General features: G+C 40.6%; 1 protein-coding gene across 8 annotated transcripts in view; it reads right to left on the reverse strand.

The window, feature by feature from the left end:
• FAM13C (family with sequence similarity 13 member C) overlaps nt 1–22305 on the reverse strand; it is a 135479-nt gene that overhangs the window by 26566 nt on the left and 86608 nt on the right. For all 8 annotated transcript variants that reach the window (XM_041127147.1, XM_030029597.2, XM_041127148.1 and 5 more), the window contains 3 exons: nt 16280–16401; nt 7858–7921; nt 303–453 (listed from right to left, as the gene is read on the reverse strand). In XM_041127147.1, coding sequence (XP_040983081.1) covers nt 303–453; nt 7858–7921; nt 16280–16401 — 337 coding nt within the window. The remainder of the gene's footprint in view (nt 1–302; nt 454–7857; nt 7922–16279; nt 16402–22305) is intronic.

Consider the following 22305-nt stretch of genomic DNA (forward strand, 5'->3'; position numbering starts at 1 on the left):
AGCGTAAATTTACTTGAACAAAAAAAACAGACTAAAACTGAAAATAAAAGAATTGGGATTCTTAAAACCTGTCTGAAAAGGAAGACTCCCTCTCCTTCTCTAACAGAAGGTTATAGCCATTAATTTCCATTCTTTTAACAGGTATCACCCCTTTTTACGTTACACGGCATTTGCATCAGGAAATGGTGCTTTGCATTAGCTCTGCATTGTTTCCCAGAGGACTGCAAATCTGATATTAAACTGCAAGTCACAAGGCTTTTTTATAATTGCAAATGAGAACACATCGTGGCATGGTTGCTTACCTCCACAGCTGGCCCCATCAGCTTGCACACTGGTTTGGACTGATGAAGGGACTGGATCCTTGGGTGCCGGCAGCTGAGGAGTTTCTTCCGGGGCTGGCAGAAACGCAGAGCACAGATCGGTTTCAAGCGCTTGTAGCTTCAACAAAGAATTCTGCAGACAAAAGCAGAACATTGGGCTAGATAGAGAACAACAGAACACAGCGATAGCTCTTCAACTCACTGAGCCCATTAGCAGCGCCTGCAAAGGGGTGTTCCACTAGCAGCTCTGCAAGGACGTGCAAGAGAACAAAGGTGCACTATTCCACGAGTTTCTTGACTTCTGGTTATTTAAGTCCCAATTTATAGAGATTATTCATGACACGTGGCAAAGATGACTTCGTCAGCAAAAGACGATTTATTCTAGGAAGCCAAACTGAGATGGTGTCCCTTTTCTTGGTCTTGAAGCAATACATTAAGCAAGTATTTCATTCATTGGGCTGACATCACGATCTGATGACATTATGTCCCTCCCCATTTACCATTCATAAAAAACCAAATCTCCCTCTCCAGCCAGTGAGTGCAGTATGCAGCAGTGAACAACGAGTTACTGAGAACACACACCCTCACGGGGTTCTTGGAAGAGCTATTTTTTAACTGGCTTTTTTAGAGATACTTCTTTATGTAGACATAGCTTTTATGTAGGCTGCTGCTGCTTCTACAGGCAACCAGATATTTCCTATCCGCTGCAAAGGTAATATTAACAGATCATTGTCACTTGCTGCAGTCAAATCAATGAGGGCAAGGCTTGTTATATATAACATCACTTCCAGCTACTGTGTCACGCTTGGTCCATTTCTCATTTTAATCTTTATTGCTGCATGCAATATTCAGCTATCCAATCTGACACAAGCATCTTGCTGTGATGTAAATGCTGTGAGAGCCCTAATCACCATCTGACGGGGCAAAATGAGTCACTACCGATACCCCACTCATTCAGTTCCCCTCTCTCAAGGGAAATACAGCTTGCAACAGAAAACAAAATCACACAAGGCTGCCTTAATAATCACACAGCTGGCACGCACAGAATATACATAAAATGTTAAGTCACTCAAATGGTACATATTTGTGAAGAGCATTTTCTGAGAAAAATAAACCTGAGTTGCAATAGAAAAAAAATTCCTCAAGTTTATACCCTGAAAAGCTCCTTTCCCCACTCTGTCAAAGACCTGAAACCAATTTATTAATTCATTTAATGAAATAATGAATTTATTTATTGGAATAATTTCCTTTGTGTAACAATATCACCTATGTAGTAAATAGTTTAATATGTCTTTGCATCATTTTTATTGTAATACAGCCCTTTTATAAACCCAATGATGCCAGTGGTTTTAGGTAAAGCAAAATAAAAATGGAAACTAATTTGGCTGAGAACAGCAGGGAAGACTTTCAGCCTTGACCCTTTCATTCCTTTTATAGAATTCAGGCAGTGAAAAGGGAGCAGAAAGTAGCTCTTTCTAGCAGATACCTCAAAATAGGGAAGCTTTGAAAAAGCACAAGATCACCATAACTAGATCCTGCAACCCTCTACGTGCTGTCAGGAGTGCTTCAAAATCCATGTGCTGTTCCACAAATCAGATTAGGTTACAATCAAACACTTGGACTTAGGCCTCAGCTTAGGTCAAAAAGGAAATCCAGGAACACCTTCCTTTTCCTGGTCCCAGAGCAAACAGCTCTGGCCATTCCTATGAGAAGCAGCTTGATATTAGAGACATGTGAGCAAAGAAATGGCTTGTGTTACACGTTCATTTTAGAATTAAGTTCCTCTCATCTGTTGTCAAGATACATTTTGACATCTCATCCTATAAAACCAGGAAAGAAGTGATTGCAAGATCAAGCACTGATTCATAATTAAATGCATAAACATAATACCATTCTTTAAAAATATGGCATGATATAGAGCTGGTTTCTATGATCTGAGGCAGAAGATAACATTTACTATTCCCAGGTACAGGTTACATTAACAACCTACCATCGTCTGGCCCAGCTGTCATTTGTAAGGATAATTTACCCATCTTGACCAGCAGTGCCTCGTCTTCACACCTCAGTTTCTCCAGGACTCCTGAACAACTGGCATTTTTTCCTTGTCATTTACTGACACTGCTTGGTCCAATATTTTACGTATATTACTTCAAACTGATCTGGGCCCTTTAACCTGTCTGCTAGAGTATACCAGGTGTGCAAATGTCCCCAACATGGGCTTTATCTGTGAAGACCAATATAACAAATTCACCCAGCTTCTCTGTTTATAGCCGTATCACCTTAGTGCCCATTTTACATGTCAGCTAGCCAGCAGTCCCAGTGATACCCTACCTGGCTTCCTGCTTTTGATGTACTTAGTGGAATTCTTACCATTAGTTTGAGCATCTTTTATGAGGTACCTTCAAAGTCTTCTTTAATCCTCTGCAGGGCTTCAATTAGAGACAGAATGATGGAAACCATCTCACCTTCAACAGCTTTCAAGTAGCAGTGAATTTTCCTTGTCAAGGGAAGGGTGCTGACTTGAATTGTACCCATGGCACTGTTTTGGAAAGGGTTTTTATGACATGACAGGCCTCATTTCCCACTGCCTCTCATCCCAGCTAGACCCAAATGAAGTGGCTGTGGAATTATCACAACAGACGGGCAGTGTTTTACAGTCATTAATGTCATCTAGCAAAAGGTGACTATACCACTTACAAACCAGTGAGGACTCTGATCCCAGCCTGGACTTTATCATGAGAACCGCTGATGTCAAGTAAGGAGAACATAGGCAAACATATCAGAACAACATACCAATAAGGAGATTGTAGGCAAATAACTGACAAAAATACCTAACCTTCACAGGTTGTTACTTCAAGCATTTGACAAAAAAATTCCCATATCAAGAAAGAATATTCACTTTGCATCACCATTTCTTATGATACATTAATATTTATGGCAAGTTCAGTATAAAAACACTCACATAGACTACATTGTTAAACATTGTATTTCGGCGATGCTTATGCTATAATTCACCAGCTGGTTTATATTCAGTTGCTCTAAATTATATTTTTCACCCATCTGTGGAAGGTGGGTGGATGGCAAATTTCCAGTCACTGCCAAATACTTAAAAAAAAAAAAAAAAAAAAAAAAAGTAATAATAATAGAAATACTTATATAATTTCGTGAATGTGTCCTTGACAGGGGTTTGATGTAGGGAGAAAAAGAGTAAGTAGTTTTGATCATTTTGATGTTACCAGGAAGACAATGAATCTGGAGCATGCCATCAACCTCATCTTACTCCTAAAACACAGCCGAGTACTTTGGTACTGCCACAGCGCACTATACATGAAAAGCCACCATGTATTTATGGGAATGCATGTAAGGAGACATAGCTTTAAGCAAAGGCCAAGCACAAAGCTGCCCAGGGTCACCAACTCATGGGCAACAGAAGCATCCTAGTAAACGGTAGGGATGACTGTGCTGCCTGCCCTGCAGCGTGTCCTGTCCTGCCCCTCTCAGAGGGGTGCCTGAAGTACCGGCAATGCCAGAGCAGCTGGCCTGGATCCTGCCAGCCTTGGACCTCCCGCTCCATGGCAGGAGCAGTGCAGCCCCCTGTTTCTGCAACTGCAGCCCAAACAGAGCAGGAAGGTGGTCTGGGAGGGGACACGGCCGTATATCAGCAACTGGCAGCGTGCTCTCTTTCCTTGGGCTCGCTGGGGGCAGGCGAACATGCTACCAACTACGGGCGAAAGGAAGGCAGGAAGAGAGAAAAATAAAGTCTGAGCCCTGTCTTCACCTTCTCAAACCTCCCAAGTTCATTTGAAACCTTACTGACCACTTCCAACTTCCCCCTAATTCTCCACTACTTTCCAGTACCTCTAATAGACCTGATGGGACTGCAGGCATCCTGGCACAGTGGTGGGGATGTGTACTCTTCTGTGCTGCACAGACTCAAGAATACATCAAATCTGGAGATGAACCAGCCTGTGCACATGCTACTTAAAACTCTCCAATGGTCCAGACCTGCCCCTGGGGCCCAGCTGGACCATCTCTGCTCTTGGCCATTTAAAAGAAATTGCAAAACATGTTAGAAGCAAATACAAACAGCTAAAATACATAGAGAGGGAAATGTTAGGTTATGAGTACCATCATAAATTTTAGTAAGCTCTTATATGGAAAACCAATATCACTGAAGTAATTTAAGCTATGGCATATTTTATCAGCTAATGATCTCAGTTCAAATACTTCAGATTTGATGCCCATTCCAGCTTTACTCTGGTGTCTAACACTAGTATTTCTGATGCATGGACTAATTCCTGATCCATGCTAATGCAAGTGAAAGGACATATTAATATTTAAAATGGATCCTTAAATTTCTTTGGAAAAATAACCATATTGCTGCCTCTTAAGAAAAGTATTTTGCAAGTTTGAAAAAGAAGGAATTATAATTGTCTTGGACAAAGGTTTCTTATCTCTTCTTATGTCCTTTTAAAGTAACTGACAATTCAAAGAACTTGAGCTATGCCAATTCCACCAGAAAAAGAAAAAACATCCTGCACCATTCCAGATCAAAGATAATGGAAAAATAAAGACATTTACAGTAAGTCTGAGGAAAACAGAAAGACAGACAGTGTGGTATTTCTCTCCTATTTGTTATTTCTGCCAATGCTTTAAGAAAACATAGTCATTAAAGTATCATACTCTTGCCTGCTGGAGAAAACACAGTACAAAAGGATTGCCATTTGCAGAAGAAGCTCAGCCTGTAGTAAAGAAACCATCTTTACAAACAATTAAGCCTGTAGAGTGTACCTCACTGACCATCTCTCTTTCCATCCAATGATTACTGAAAATCAAGAGTTGAGGCCTTAGGGCAAGGAACTGTTGAGATGATAGATAACGTCCTACATCTAGAGAGAAATAGCACACACCTACACTCACGCTGCTAAATCCCTCTGGAGAATGGGACACTGAATGAACAAATTCTCCCAATTTATCACCAAAATGTTGTGGCAATGAGGGGAGTCCCCTGAAATAGCTTATAAACTTTTTCACAGTAGGTGCCATCAGTAACAACCTCTCCAGCCGGAGGTCCCTGCATGGGGCCCTGCAGGATCAGTGCCATGTGACGCGTTGGTCAGCACATCCAGGGGACCATAGCCTGATGGGAAACAATGCACCAAATGGAGCCTCGCAGCCCTGCACTCTCCCTTATTGCACCAAGAGCTACAGCACTGCCAAACCTGGTAATCAATCAGTGCTCACTGTGTATCTACAGAGAGACCAGACAGGTAACAATGGCCAAAAGAGAGCCACTGCTGTTAGAAATAACTTCTTTCCCTGATAAAGCATTACCATTATCAGCATCCTCTGTTTCATCCTTGTGGATGTCCTAAGGTCTGGTAAATTTAAGAACTGAGGGAAGAGGGAAAGGGAATGCCCCACCCATAGACCCTGCCCAGTCTCAGTCTGGAGGCCGACAGGGAGAAGGGAGGAGAAGCAAAACCCAGACTTGGTGCTTTCTGCATAAACTGAAACCACCCTGCCCTACACACGGTGTTTCTGAATATTAAGGATGCCTGCACCCTGCCCCTCAGCCTGCTCCTGCCCCTCCAGGACAGGAAGGCAGCTATTCTATTATACCCAGTTTATTGATGGATTTACTGGATTTATGAAATCACCTGAGGTAGAGAAGGAGAATAATCCAAGCTTTCAGCATTTAATGGCCTTTGAAGTGATTCATATAGAAAAGAAACTGAGCAAATATCAACCTGTTCAATTTCTTGACTCTAAGGAAATTAATGCTTTTATATGTCACATTGGAACAGCAATATATAAAAGCACCTCCCTTGCTTTTTAATCTAAGAGTTCAGGTTAAAACAAGATAGGCATATTTTATGTGAACATAAATAAATCTCTGCGGTATCTGTTACGGCAATATTTGTGTCTTGAGGCATATGACATTTTCAATTCAGAACTTTCTTTATGGGGAACAAACAAGCAACAATAAGACAGAACAAGATACACCCTGGGTCTGTACAATGCCACGGGTGAGCAGTGAAGAGAGACACCACTTTCTCTAATCCAAGAAGGAAACTTATTTTCTTATGACACATGACCATTTGGGTTTGCAGTAGACCTGAGACACAATACAATCTAAGATTTTGCAAAAGAAAGCACCAGAATGTAACCCTTGCTCATTTCCCATAAATTATTAACAATTTATTTTAATTTCTCATCTAATTATCTGTTTTAATGTCTTACACTGATTTTATTTATTATAATATTTTATCTTAACCTTTAAGGAATCCTTTACAAGAATTTTAAATGGGAGGTTTTAAGTGGAAGCTTTGGTGATTATTTGCAATGAGGCTTCTCAAAAGAAACAATAACTTAATGATTTCTGTCAGGGCCTTAATTGGCTAGACAGTGGCTGAGTATACTCCCTTATATCGGCCATGGAATGCGCCTTATGAGTTAGCACTGACATTTTCAACAGTGAGCTGCACAACAATGACACAAATGCACAGGAAATAGTTCATAGTAAGGGGAAGATTAAGTCTGAATTCCTTTAGAAGGACTTCCCCTAATGAAAGTCAGGCATCTATTAATAGACATAGATATTCTCTGGCTCATTATGGAAACAAATCTGTCTTTTCCATGGTTTCACAGGAATGGGCTTCCTTTCCCCCCAATTCTTTTTTTCTGCTGCTTCTGTTGTTCAGTTGTCTTGGTCTATGCTTAAAAATATTGTTTGCTCCTTGTTTAAGTTCAGTATTGCTCATTGCCCTTGCAGTGCGTAAGTACACTCTGTGCTAGTATGCAGATACCCCTGTTTGTGGGAGATGCTTTATAAGGTTTCCTACTCTGAATAATTGCAAAGCTTGGTTTTGGCCTCCAATTGCTGATTGTGGGAATCTACCCCAGGCTCACCCATTGTTTGACACGATCTCACAAACAGCTTCTTTGTGCTCTACTCTCACAGCACCCTCCTGGATCCCTGTGATCTCACAGCATCCATAATCCCTGTGAAAACAGCTCTTGTTTTGAGTGTCACAGGTGTTATTTGGCTTTTCTTGCTTCCTCTCTTCACTCCAACTCTCCCCTCCTCCCATCTTACTTTTTAAAGTAGCTTTTAGACCACATTGTACTGTTCATAGTTTATTTATGCAGGATGTAGCAACCTTGAGAACCCGTTATTTTTAAACAAAACATCATTGATAGCTGAACATTTTTGAGCTGTAATACAAGGAAAAAATCAAGTGTTCTTGAAAGATGGCATTTCACTCAGTCAATATTGAATGTTTAATTATTTTCTGAGCACAAACAGAAAGCATTAAAATATTTGAAAAATCTCTTGCTTCTGGCTTTTAAACTATTATAGCAGTCTCATGTCACATTTGTAAGCTTTTCTCCAAAAACATGATCAGGATGATTCATTAAAAAGCTAACCTAAGATTCTCAGGTGATTACATTATTCCAAGACCTTAGAATTAACAAAACCAAACACCTAATTCAAAATTTGTAAAATCATATTTCAACTTTTGGTTAAGCTTACCTCATTTAAACTGTTGAATTGCTCAGTTCCTTCTTTTGGTGAAATGCTTATGTTCTGATCTATTCTACAAAACAAAACAAGAATTTTCACTCAATAGATTGCTTATCTGTGCTGCAAATATTTCAAACTTTTCATCACATCTGTACATAAATTACAAGTTATGGGATAAAGTTGTTTTATTAAAAAAATAACATCTCTATGAAGGTTACGTCTGTATTTTATACCTCATTCAAAACAACAGTGATTTTCCTGGAATCCTAAATAATATATTTAAACTGTGAATGAGGTCCTGGAAATTATGACATTAAAATCCAGGCTCATTCTGTTACACAGAAGAAGTTCTAAAGAAGCATGATCAGCTCTCAGTATCCTGGTGAGCTAATAGGATTAAAGCCAAGAAAAAGCTCAAACATATGTTTAAATCTAAGCACAATTTGTACCACATGCTTGAAGTCAGGAGCAAGAGTTTTCCTGTATCAGAGCCATAAAGAATAAATCTTTCCATATTTGAATTTGATGGTATTTCAGGCTCCCAATCTTCAACTCTCTGCTTAAGTTCAGTTTTGCAAATCTCACAAAGACCCAAGGGACTGTCATGAGGAGCTGGAAATCCTTTGAGTAAGAGAGATGTCCACATTTTCTAATGAGTGACACTTTGCAGTCATCAGAGATGTCCATACCTTTGGTTTCCCTCAGTATATTACTGCTTCTCCACATGGAAATAGGAAAGGAATGTCCCAGACCAGCAAGGGGAAAATCTCTTCCCTCTGACTATGGCTGAGATGACTGTGCCCCATCCAGGCAGATGTGGTTGTTGCCTAAGGCTCCACACACCTACCAGCTTCAGGATTAGTTACAAATTCACTCTACCAAGGAATGAAACTGAAGCCTAAAAAAACTTCCCATGGATTAGGTGAGCAACCTGAATAGCCTCATACCACAGCTCTGTCCTTCCCCCAAAGCAAACAGAGGCTTTCACACTCAACTTCAAAGCCTGACATCAGGGTGTATCACAAGTTGACTTGCAACTCAGCTGAAGCAAGACAGCTATTGCTGTCTCAGAGAATAAGATTTCTCATTGCTGAAAAGGTGGCAATGTTTGCTGGCCCCTGTGAGACTCACTCACAAACGTGGTCAAAACTAACACAAACCCCAGATTCCTTTGGACAAAATAATTCATATTTTTCAACCTATTGTGCTCAGTCATCCCAGCAAAACCAAATAGTTTTAAAAGTCTCCAGAGGCCTCAAAAACAGTACAGACAGATGCACAGGCCTTTGTTGTAGTTCTTCATAGATTTATGAGACATTTAAAGACTGAAATGATGGATATGCCACTTTCCTTACCAAAATAGACGCATTAGATAGCTACACCAAGGTGAACAAGCACTTGCCTCCAAACAGCACCCAAGGTATGCAATTCACATAGGAACAAAAATGAGTCATTTTGGTGGTGGTACCTCTAGCACCACAATGGGAGGTCTCACAGGCCAGCCAGCCTGTATCTTGAGATACACAGGAACGTGATCAGAAGCGAGTGATTTCTGGAGATACTTCAGCAGAAAGGTGCCTTGGCTGACTGTTGTACAAGCACCTATCTACATCTCTATGTAGCTCTCCACATATATATTCTCCCCGCCATCTCGAAAATGAATAGCAAATGTCTCCATAATGTGAAGAGAACAGAAGGAAAATAGAATTACAGAAGCAAGAAGGTTAATGCCTAACAACCAGTTTCTAGCTTTTAGGCAGCAGAGAGGGCAGTATGAGGCAGCAGAAAAGAGTTAAACAAAACTGAGAAAAAGCATGGGGAGAGCAAAAGGACTGATTTAATAGGAAAGAGTGAAATATTTATAGTTTGGTTTAATAACATGTAAGGAAGAACCTGCAAGGCTACAAAGAGCTGAAGAATTAATTCACTAATGAAGAAAAAATATTTAGAGTGATTTATTGCATTGAACTAGACCTAGACATAAAGGAAAGGAAGAAAAGGACACGTGTCAGATTTGTATACTTCTGGTATTCATTTGGATGACTCCTTTCAGGGTGTGTAACACACAGCAAATGTGAACTCTCCTTAAGAAAAAGAAAACAAAAAACTAAATGCTAGCAGCAGTTCTTACAGGTGCTATACGAGGTTCTACATACTTCACAGCTGTATCATTCATGAGTCTTGCACTCTGGAGAGTGAAAGGTTTACAGCACCCTTGAAGTACCACCTCTCTCTCATTCAGGTCGATGCTCTTTGCTGTTTTAGGGATGCAGAAGTCTTGCATTTTACTTTTTCACTAAGATTACTGGAGTAAGATGCTCTTAGTTTTGCATTCTTAGGATTCTGGAGACACTGAAATCATTAAGGTGAGTAACCATTTTTGTGCGAAGACCATTTAATAGTCATCTATGTATGCTGAGCTGATCTTACTCTATAATAGAGAGTTTCGGGGTGTGCTTTTTTTTTCACCAAGATTAACTGCTCTTCTACGCAAATGCAGGTTATCTGATTGTCACCAGGCAACAAAGGGCTTACAGTTTAATAACTATGGGTTGGATCCTACTCTCATTAAAAGTCAATCACAAAATATCCATTAACTTCAAAAGCAGCAGGAACAAGCCCTAATTTTCCATCTGTGCTGAGTACAGAAAAAAAAAAACCACCTATTTTAAGCTTTAGCTGAAATTTTGAATAATTGCAGGCAACCCTTATTTTGTATAATTTACATCATGTAAAATAATGAAAATGGAATTCTCTCCATGGCTACTACTCAAATATATGTTATATCATTCTTTATAAAATATGAAAGGCCTGACCTCTCACCTTCCCCATAGACTCTGGCTTTGGTAGAATTACTCTGTTCTGCATGGCACAGATGACAAGGATGCAAACCAGTAACATGTACATTTGAAGCTTGTGGGCATAACAAAAGAAAAAAAAAAATCTAAATACTGATTATCACAACAGAGCTCCTACCAGACTTCAAGGGGAAGATCAATTTGCATGAGCAGTGTGCTGTTTAAAAAACAGACCAGAACATGTGAATTATTGAATTATGCATGATATCACTTCTAAACTTGCATAAAATTCAAATAAAACCACATAATTTTAAAAACCAGGAAAAATGTTTAAAGATAACCTAAGAAAATTCACTTCTTATTTCCCAGACTAAACCCAGAAAGGAGCATTACATTCTGTAATTTGCAAGTCTCAATCCAGTTCAACCCTGGGTTACATTAACCTCATCCTCAGGAGACTTACGTGTTTATGCATCACAATGCCACACATGCTCGGTGTCTTGGGCCAGTTAATGCCTTAGTGATGCCAGGATAAATCCTGGCAAGCAAACCACACACTGTGCTGTGGGATGAAACCCCTTTTCCAGATTCACTTCCAGTCTACCCTGGCCCAATACTCCTTCCCTGTCTCCAGTCCAGCAATCAGTTTTACACTTCCCACTGTGAGGGTGGCCTACCAGGTTAGCAGCTCAGAAAGGGTAGTCTCAGTACCACATCAGAGGACTGATTCAGCCTCTCCAGAGGTTACATCACACAAGTTCACAGAAAGGCAGACCTTACAATCAATACACCTCAGTGCTAGGAAAACAAAAAGTTCCTTTCTTAGACCTCCACAAAAGGCAAAAAGCATTATGAAATTCAAACATAGTCACCACTCTAATACAGGGCTGCATGTGAAGGCTTCAAAAGCATGCCTGTGACTCCTTAGAAAGCAATACAGAACTGCAACAGGCTTTTAGATGAACATAAAGTGCATGCTTGCAATGAAAGAAACACCACCATTAAGGGCCTAGGCTGTTTAGAAACATCCTAGGCTACTCCTTGGGCAGTCCCTGAATGCTGGAATAAGCAGCCAGACAGACAGCCAGTGTACCAGTGCCTGTCTCATCAATCACAGCAGTTACGTAAAGGCTGCCTGTGGACAGCCACACTTGTTTTTCTTATTATGAGTGCCTCTCGTACTCACCAGGCACAGTTCTTACTTGGGCTACAGTAAGATGCTCGCTTTTTTTTTAGACCCTCTGTCCTCTCCCCATCCCCCCTTTTTTCTTTCTTTTTGTTTTTTTCTTTCTCTTTAAGTGTATTCCAACCCAAGAGCTTGCTCAGGGGTTTTCCATGCCTTGGTACAAGAAGTATCAATGGAACATAAACACCAATATTTTAATATCAAGATTCCTGAAGAAACTCTTCTCAAGAATTGGTCAGTCATTTCCCAGCAAAGCAATGTTTCATCAGCATAACCAGATTTGCTGGCAGAGAGCTATTTGCAGACACATACTGGTCGTGATGAATTTTCACCAGGTCTGAGGCAGGACTCAGAGGGAATCTGGCTAAGTTTTCTCCCTGCTCACCTGGCCGCCTGTGCAGGAACGCAGTCTCATAAGCTCTGGCTCACCCGCGCGGGTCCACCATATGGCGCGGGGACATCAGCACTTCTGCAGCTTCCCTGCTCCCTCCCACGCATTCCTGAGTTGTAGCTGTTCAGCAGAAAGCGTGGAAACTACGAGAGTCCCCACCTGAACTGCATTCTCAAAAGCTACTTGCCTTGAAAACTTAAATACTGAAAGCCTCACTAGAGCTTGGTCTCCCTCAGAGGAGCACAGAAACCCTGGGAGACGCTGGCTGAGCTCAAGATCCAGGGCAGCCCTGGGTTCCCAACATTTCCATTGTTCCTTGGAGAACAGTCATAGGTCTGACAGCAACTGCTGCCCTACAGCCTCTGCAGAAATTAGGACCAGCTGAGTCCTACTGAATGAAACCACTCCCATTTTATTTGGGAAATGGGGAAGAGAGGGAACTTTCAGGAATTTTTCTTTGGCAGAAAACTTAACCCCAATGTGTAGTTCCCACACTGACTTGGAATGCAACCTTCTCTGAAACAGCAACGTTCCCACCACCCAGGAGTCCCAGGTTTCAGCCCCCTATCTACGTAACAGGCATCTGAAGAAAACACCATCCTCTATTCAGGTAACTGCATACACAGCTCTGCAATCAACATCAGTTTTGCTGATTGCCTTTGACAAAGCAATCAGTAGAAGCAGCTTTTTGTAATCATATGTATTGTTCCATACTGGCTTTCCTATTCCCTGTTAAAAAGAGGCAATTCTCTTTATTGTAGCATTTGTTCCTGGGGCCTGCATATAACTTTTATCTCTGAAAGGTGCGGATTATATTACACTCTTACCCAAACCCAACTACACACAATGACTAGCGCAGTATTCAATGTAATCACTAGCAATAGTATTAGAAATTCCTGTTCTTTTAATAAAACATCAAGGTTTCCTTCCATGCAGATGGCATTTTGTATTCTAAATTGATGCTGATGTTCATAAATCATGCATGATAAACACCTCTTGAAATTAAAATCCTTGATTCACAGGTCAGGTATAGCTTAGCCAAGACAACGACAGTATTCCCTCATTCTTCTGACTGTAAACCTCTTCACCAAGTCTATTCTTCTCTTTCCTTCAAATCCCACTAAAACTCTTCCTTCACTGTTTCAGTGGTTATCAGAAAATGAAAGTATGCCCCCAAAAAACAACCACCACATGACAGTTGCATTTCTGTAGATTGTTTCTCTTATATTGCCTGTTCTGTTCTTCTCTGTCACATATCTATTTATGAACATCCCTTGTTAGGTTACCCTGAATTTATATCACTCTGCTTATCAGGGACTTTACTGAAAAGTTTTTCATATCTCAGTAGTTTTAATCCATATTTAGACAAATGAAAGCTATCCTGGTTTTAGCTGCCCCACACTCACTAGAACAGATTTAAAAAAAAAAACAAACTCTGTACAGTTCAGAGGCATTTAGACCTTTAAACTCCAATGAGACTAATGACAGAGCTATAGCAGTCTGCAGAAACTAAATTAAAGCAGAAGTAACAACAAGCCACATTAGAAACAATCAACCTTGCTTCTTAGTATAAGAAAGAAATAAATCCTTCTTCTCCTATCCTCCCCACACACATCTGATAGACAGAGGAGCCTGCCTAGTGGCATCCCAGCAGCAGTGTGGCCATATCCTCTTCTCCAAAAGACCAGAACACTTTTGGTCTATGAGTTACGGATCCTCGGCAGATGTAGTGTTTCAAAGCATTGCTAATTTTACCAGTAACCTAGCAAAAACAGGGTGGAAGATAGTGAAACTCAAGTTTTGTGGGGCTAGCAGATGTGTTCTGTCAAAATCTAGCGATGATTGTTGCCTGCTGCCAAGACTGAATACTTAACCTTTGCCATGTCCCAGAGCAGAGAAGGCAGAAAACAAGGCAAGATGTCATACCCTGGCAGCTATGTTTCACAGCCTGTTGCACAAGCCAGTTCTGTGATCCTGATGCAGTAGCCAGCGATCTCTATGAGACATGGGCATGTAATTGCTCTGGCCCTATCAAAGCTGATTGACAGCAGAGGGATGGGGCAAGCTGCTGGTGACCCTTAAGAGGAGTCATCAGACACAGTGACCCTCAAACTGAAAGTGGTAATTTCAGCATATGTAATTCGAGGTCCTCTGCCTCATCTGGGTGGTGGGAATGTTTTTTCCAAGGACAGTTAAGACAGTTAAAGTAAATAAAGTGTGTGTGTGAGGCCAGGGACCACACGTTAATGCTTGTTTACTCCATGTTCGAAGTTCCTTATTTGAGAGTACAGTTGCCTCCGTTTTGTTGTAATATAATCAAACTAAGACATGGCCAGAGTTGAGATTTGATCTCTGTGCTTTCACAGCTCTTGGCACAGTAAATCCAGGTACCATTATTTAACAGATTTAGCACTTGTCAATAGCAGGCTTCCTAAGGAGCTACCCTGGTCTTAAACAGGAATAAATAGCATAGTGAACAATGGTTTAATACCAGGCAAACTTAAAAGGCCAAAGTGTTGAAGTGGACCTGGACACTTTGCTGTGGTTGCTGTTTTATTCACGCACACTCTGCTCTGGTTCTTATCTTTAAAGTCCACGTTTCTTTCATCATGCTCCTTTCATCAATCAAAATTAACCAATGTTATTTCATTATCCACCCATACACAGACCTCCTACTAGAAAAGCCACTAGGTAAGTCTAACTCTCTGATACCAAACTCACTATGCTCCTCTTTACAAGAAATCCATGTGATTTTTTTCCTAGCATAAAGAATGCCAGAAAAGAGAAGGCAGGCTTTCTAGGCTGGGGCTAATTAGAAATGCTTTCTGAGATGCAGTGTCTCAATTGCACATACAAGCATTGGAGGGTGAAAGCAGCTCTTTGTGAAAGCTAATTAAATGCTCGGTCATTCTGCTAAAGCTTCCTTTGAGAGCACAAATTAATTTCATTTACAATGTTGCCTACTAAAAGCTGTGGTGAAGGCAACCAGTTCATCTCACATAAAGCACCAAAGTGCCATTGGATGGCAACTGTCACTACTAACCTAATCCTGACTTGAAACAGACCTTGGAGGCAATGAGCTCTGTATGTCAACTCGCTGTGCCCTGACCCACTGAGCATCCCTGGGATGTATAGCTGATGTACCGGTCCCTCCAAAGCAAGCCAGTGCCTCTGCCACACAGCACCAAGGCTGTCATGGACCCTGAGACAGAGAACAGAGCAGAGACCTGGCTCACCTGCCTGAAACTCTATGTGCACAGCAAAGCAGGGCCAAACCAGCACCTAAACATTGGAAGTTTGTAAAGTAGTGCCCCAAAAACTGATGGCCGTGAAGAGCATGATCTTATTTACACATTCCAAGCCTGTCAATAAGAGCTAAATCTTATCCTTAGGACACACCTTCACTGGTAGATTGGGTCAGTTGGGCGAGTTGAAACCCCATTTTTAGCCTTTTGCACGGCCATGAAGAATTGGAGGAGGAGCACAACCATGAAGGATCAGAGGAGGAACTGTGACTTCCAATAGTTACCAGAGCTGAGTTACTTTGTCATCAGCTGAGTTACCTGCCATGGAGACTCGGCTAATGCCTGACCTGAACACCCTGTACCCTTCACAACATTGGAACAAGCGAAGTTACCACAGCATGCAGGGTCTAAACTGTACATAAATGCATACCCATGCTAAAATCAGGTGTGTGGGTTCCCATTCCCATTTCTCAGTGAGAATACAGCTGTGACAAAGAGTGAGGCAAGTCAGCACTGGGGGAAAAAGAAAAGAAGTGCCAGGATATTTTTGAAACTTGGCATAGAGGAATTGAAGTTTCTGAACTGAGGATGTTCTTCTTGCTTGAAATGTAGGGGATTTAAAGAATGATGAAATTAGCATTCTTATCTTCATCCCTTTCACTTTCTCCAAACAGTTTTAGCCATATAAATACAGAATACAACTGCCATTGAGAGCCAGGAGTCTGAATATTTTACACAAAAGGCAGCAAATGAATTAGCCTTTCTTACAGTTAGTCAAGAGTGAAATGCGCTGTCTTATCCCAAGGCTTACCTTGGTTGAAATCTCACTACTGCCTCCTGGCATCTTAAAGCCACGTTCTGTGCGTAGTCATTATCTGAGGATCCAGCCTTGCCCTGCCGCTCTGAAAGGCCTGGCAATGCACTTTCCAGCTCCTGCACAAAGCAAAAAAAAAATGTTGAATTCCCTGTCAGTACCAATCAGGCTTAGCTGAAAATTTTGCTTTAAGAAAAAAAGAGCTCCATGAGACCGGATGCCAATTGTGGTTCTTTGTTATTTTTTTGTAATAATCTGGAAACAACTGGAAAACACAGACTAGAAAAGGTTCTAAACAAAGCAGTATCTTCTTTCACTGTAAAACATTTTTTGAAACCAAAGCAGACGGTAACCCATTTTCTGTTTATTACTTAGATAACAGATATCAGCTTCTGAGCTAAGAGGTGCTACACACAAAGTTCAATTTTTTTTTGCTTAGGTATACACTCACATTTCATTTGAAATTATTTACTGACATGTCAGTAATATTTTATTATTTGGGCATCATCAGAAAAAATTTGGCTGGCAAAAGCAAATGCAGTTCACTTAAGATTTGTAAGGTTTAACCAGTTTCCTTTTTCCTTTTGCTTTTTCCCTTCCCTAGCATATGCATAGCTTTATGAATAGAGTATTACTGCAGGAGAAGTGAAAGGCAGTGAGGAAAAAAAGTCACATCAGCCAACTTGCCACACAGAAAAAAAAAAGCCAATTTAGTCCAACAAATTGAGGACGGGAGTGGGAATTAGAAAGGTATGCATTTTACTCCAAGCTTCCAAAAACCAGTTGTAGGTCTGTGACAAGACATGTTCAGCACATCTTAATTTCCTTACCTATAAAATGGGTTATAATATTTCCCTTGCATTGCAAAGGGGTAAGTTAATGAAGTTCTTTGAAAACGTGATAATTAAAGTGGGACTTTTTCCTACTTCTTTATTAGCTTTTATCATCCAATATTTTATTCTAACAGTTTAAAAAATTAAAATACAATGTGCTTTGCAAAAGAATAGTGTTCACTTCCCCTGGTAAAGCAATGTTATCTGATTCTGCTAAGTTTCAAAGGTTAGTTGGAAGCATGGAAGCTTGGATAGGCCTGTTTGGATGGGAATTTGGAGGGCTGAGGTCCTTCTACATTTACAAAAACAGTGGCTGCTTTTACTTCCTTCTTAGTCTGTTCTATCTTTACTGATTATAGAACCATAGAATGGTTTGGGTTGGAAGGCACCTTAAAGATCATCTAGTTCCAACCCTCCTGCCATGGGCAGGGACACCTTCCACTAGACCAGGTTGCTCAAAGCCCCATCCAACCTGGCCTTGAACACTTCCAGGGAGGGGGCATCCACAACTTCTCTGGTATGAATGAAGCTTGTTTAGAGATACATTGTATTGAAAAAAACCTAAATAACACTTTTATAAAATTGTCAACTTTATAAAAAGCTTTAAATTTAAGAAAGTTGCCCAAATGGTCTCCTCTGAGGAGAAATGTTCAGTGCCTACTTCTCAAAATTAATGATGAAGGACTAAGGAATCCTGTAAAAAAACAAAAACAAAAACAAACAAAAAAAACCCTGGTAAAAATAAATAAAATGTCTGATCACTAGCATTTTACTTCCTCTCCATGATGACGTTTTAACTATAGGATATTTGTTGCATAAATGAACGTTAATTCCTCCTACTTAGTCTACAAAGTGAGTATAAAAAGGGTGTTGAAATCTATCTCTAGAAAGAGACAGCTGTCACCTTCATGATGGAAGCTGCTCAGGAGGAAGCAGCCATGGGCTAGCTCTTAACACACACATCCAGCCCATGGGGTACGTCCACACTGCATTTATGAAGTGCAGACCTGCCCTGGGACTGAAAGTACCTTCCCTGCCAGTTGAAGAGACCTGTGCTTACATTAAATTAGTTTGCTTTTTTATCAGCCACTGCAGTAGAACTGACCTGGCAGAAGTTAAACAAGCCTTCCAATCATACTGACTACCCACAAGGGGCAAATTTCCAAAACAGACCTCCAAAACAGAGGCTGTCTTTTTTTCAAACTAGATGTTACAAAGCCCTAGTGATGTCAGGGCAAAAGGAATGAAAGCTTCACTCAACTGACTAGCGTTACTCTCTTGTTACCCCCTTTGTCTCCTTCAGAGCCTTCTAGGACAGACAGATGTCTCCTCCTCTCCTCATGCCTATCTGATAAAGTTTAGCATTGAATGAATGAAATCGATTCCTGATGTGTCAAAGGCATCTAACAGTATAGTGGTGTCTTCTATTGTATTTTTGTTTCTTCTTCACTACAGAGAGTGAAGCTTCTACAATGAGGCTGCATCTGGTAAGCAGTCTGTGAAGAGGGAAATCTCCAGGCATTGCTGAGAGGTCTCAGTGCTACATAATCACTACCATGATATTTGCTTTGTACACAAAATAAGACATGGCTTTGGAAGCAGACAAAAATTACCATCATGGATACATATGTTGAGATAAATAAGCTTCTGTTTCACAAGCTAAAATTTTTTCAAAATCTATTTCCCTCAACAAAATCACAGCATGTCATAACCCGTCTCTGTCAGAGCACCTGAATTACAGTACAGGCACACAAACCTTTGCTGTGTTTACGCAGCAGCTTAATCTGCTCTCGAACTCCAGAAAGGGCCTTGCATCCTTCATATGCTTTATCCAACACACAAACACTTCCACCTCTTTGAATGCAAGCACCATCCAAATATTGTACCAGCATTTGGGACCACAGCCCTGGCATACCTCATGGCGCTGTGTCAATATAAGAAATAGCCAGGATTGAAGTCCTGAGCAGAATTGCCTCCTACCCCTCCTGAAAATGCCAGTCCATACAAGAAAATAAGCAGGTACATTTAATGCACTGTGAATTGAACAGATTTAACCCACAATGGGAGGTATGGTTTAAACATAAACAGAGTATGCCTAAAAACTGAAGTGGAACTTGCAGACTGCCTGACATGTTCATGTGTTTGTGTAGCTAATGTGTTAACATTGGCTCTGTTTTTTTGATTCCTGTGCATTTAAAACCACAATTGTAATGTCAAAGTACTGGAAGTTCTTTGAAATCCATGCAATTTCCCCACTTAATTTATACTCAAAAATACAAAATTTCACACAGCAGTTTTCAGCATTCCCATCTCTAGGTATTGATCGTCAAGCCACAACTTCACTTTCATAGTCATTTACCTTGAGAATATGACTTTAAAACTGAACTTTTACTGTCTCTACCTATTAGCTAGCATGTTTAGTGTCATTTTATAAGTATGTCTTAGTATCAATAAGGAATTTGAGGATGACTCATTTAATAATCTATATTCATGACTGTGCATCAAAGGTGAGTGACAGGATTAGGCAAAGAAAGCAGACTTTCCATTCCTCACCATCTGTTCTCACACTGACTCCCTGGAGTATGTTCTGAACATATGCTTCCTCACCTCTTAAAGTCAGATAAATCCTAATTAATTTGATTTTCTATAGATTAACATTGCAGAATTGCTAAAGAAGCTCATGAAACCATAGGAAAGATGAAACCAAGTAGCTGAAGTACAGCTGTGTAATCACATTCCAGCAGCCTGCCTCTCTTCCCATACTTTGGAAAGGTTAGAGCTGCCCCCATACCCAGCTCTTGCCCACAAAAGAAATAACTGCATGCAATATCCAAGGTACAGCTTTACCATATTGACATTTTATCAGCTGATAAGTGGTCGAGTGAAGTCACTTGGTACTGCACTTTTATTAGACTTGGTCCTGTTAATCACCACTGTAAATTTAATAATCTTTTCTTCATTAAGACCTAGGGTACATGACCACAGTACTAGCATCAAAAAAATCAGAGGCACAGGAATCACACTTCAGCAGACCGAGAACCTTGTGAAGCTCAAAATCCCCAAGTTGGCCATCTTTCCTCTACTTGAACACAGCGGTCTCTTCCCTCTCAGTGACCTTTCTACAATGGAAATCCCCTAGATTCTCACTAGTAGAAAGGCACACAAAATTGGTTCCCATCCAAACAGACTTAATCCTTCCAACACATGCAGCAAACTTTTTTATCTCCCAATAGCCTATTCTGATTTTAAAGGGACAATTTTCTGAAAAAACAACTCATGGGCTTATAACACATAGGGACGAGTAACAAACATTTCCTTGGCTTATCAGAGCAACACCTTTAGAAGAGATACTGTCACTGCAATATTGTCACTGCTTCTTTCTGAAGCCACAGAGACGTCAGGTTGGGGAAGTGAGGAGACCATTGAAAAAGCACTCTATCAATAAACTCAGGAAAACGAGGATGAGCAGTTTAATCACCATGTGGAGTGCATCATGCATTTCTTTCATAAACGCATGCACTCAGATATTGCTGTTTGTCAGCTCAACATCAGCTGCTCGTAAGTACATCATTTATCTCTTTGAGTGGCTTGGTGGCAAGGTGTTTCACAAAAGGAAAGTATATGCAATTGCACAGTGTTTCAAAGCATCAGTCTGGCCCACTTTTCCAGAAAATAACAACCTGCCATATACATATAAACAACAGCGACTAGAAAGAACACAGCAGCACTTTGCTTTCGGCTTCAAAATGGAGAGGAGAAATTGCTACCAGTTCACAACTAGGGCTGCTAACACAGACAGCTGCAACAGGGTTTGGGAGGTCATAAGATACCAAGGATCCCAATGAGAACCCCCACACAGAAACAAACCCTTCACAGAGCTCTTCTGCAAGCAGAGCCTTGTTTTTCATAGGCACTGTTAATGAAGCCAGGAGCAAGATGCTTGCTTCTTTAAGAACAAAAGCCCTTGGGGTAGCTGAAGATGCAGCAAGACAAGCACTCAGGGTTAAGGAGCACGCATATCCTTACTAATAAGAATGAAGGCTATGCGAAATGAAGGGCTTGGCAGATGCTTTCTCCAAAACAGTTTCCTTATGCAAACCGTTCCAAGAGGCAAACTCTTTCTTCTACAGCAAGCACCACTGAACTCAGTGTACATATAGGATATCCATCAAAAAGTCTTTCACGGTACTAGGATACAATTCCCTCTAAGAATGAGTGGAGCTCCTGTTACGGAGGGATGTTTGCTTTGTGTTTATCTTGAATATTACACTCAAAGCTCTACTCTAGCTCTAACCCCTCAAGTACTGCCATCAAATTAAAACTGAGATAAAATGGTGCCTACACATCTTACCTCTTCCAGTATGCCAGAGATGGGAGCAATGGGTAGTGTGGGGACCCAGGACCTCTTTTGTCTTTCCTAATTCAAGCCCTTGAGTCATGTGAAAATTATGTGCCTGACACTGTTTTTCCTTCCAGAGCCTGCATATCTAAGTTGCACTGGTATTTTATGGCAGTCTAATTATATGCTCAGAAAGTTTCCCATGAAAGAGTATCAACATTTTCAGTTAACCACTTCAGGCCACATAAAATACCATAGCGCAGCAAATCTGTGCTGTGTTAGCTTTCATTGGGTGAGAGATACAGGCACAAAATACACAGGAAGCAGGCAGACAGGAGTCTTGGAAGCAGCTGAAAGAGCAACAGATGATCTATGAGACAGATCCTGCCCTGTTTATGACTTCTTCCTCTTCCTGATACGCCTCCACTTGCTCTTTACAGGGCAAAATTTCCTATTATTTTTCTTATCTGCTGATAAAAAAGTACACCTCATCTCCCTGCAGCCTAAATAATATTTCCTAGTAATGCAATACAGTTGCAAAAAAATCAGCAGTTACTACTTTATCTCAGGATGAACCCCAGAAAAACATGCAAGAAGATTAGGGCAAAAGTTGACATTGATACTCTGAAAGAGACTGTGATAATAGCATTGGGATGGCATTTGCTTTTCCTTTTTCTTCTGGGATTCAAAAGAATATTCCTCACTTAGAAGGTAAGACATACCATCCAAAATATACAATTCCCAGTCTAAATTTGAAAAAATGGACCAAAATAATTCCTGGTCTATGATGGGTTCAAAGCACTTCAGAAAGCGCTCTGCAAATTTCTATCCATAAACAAGAAGGGAGGAGA

This window comes from Aquila chrysaetos, chromosome 11 (assembly GCF_900496995.4).
Source record: "Aquila chrysaetos chrysaetos chromosome 11, bAquChr1.4, whole genome shotgun sequence".
In the NCBI taxonomy this organism is placed as follows: domain Eukaryota; kingdom Metazoa; phylum Chordata; class Aves; order Accipitriformes; family Accipitridae; genus Aquila; species Aquila chrysaetos.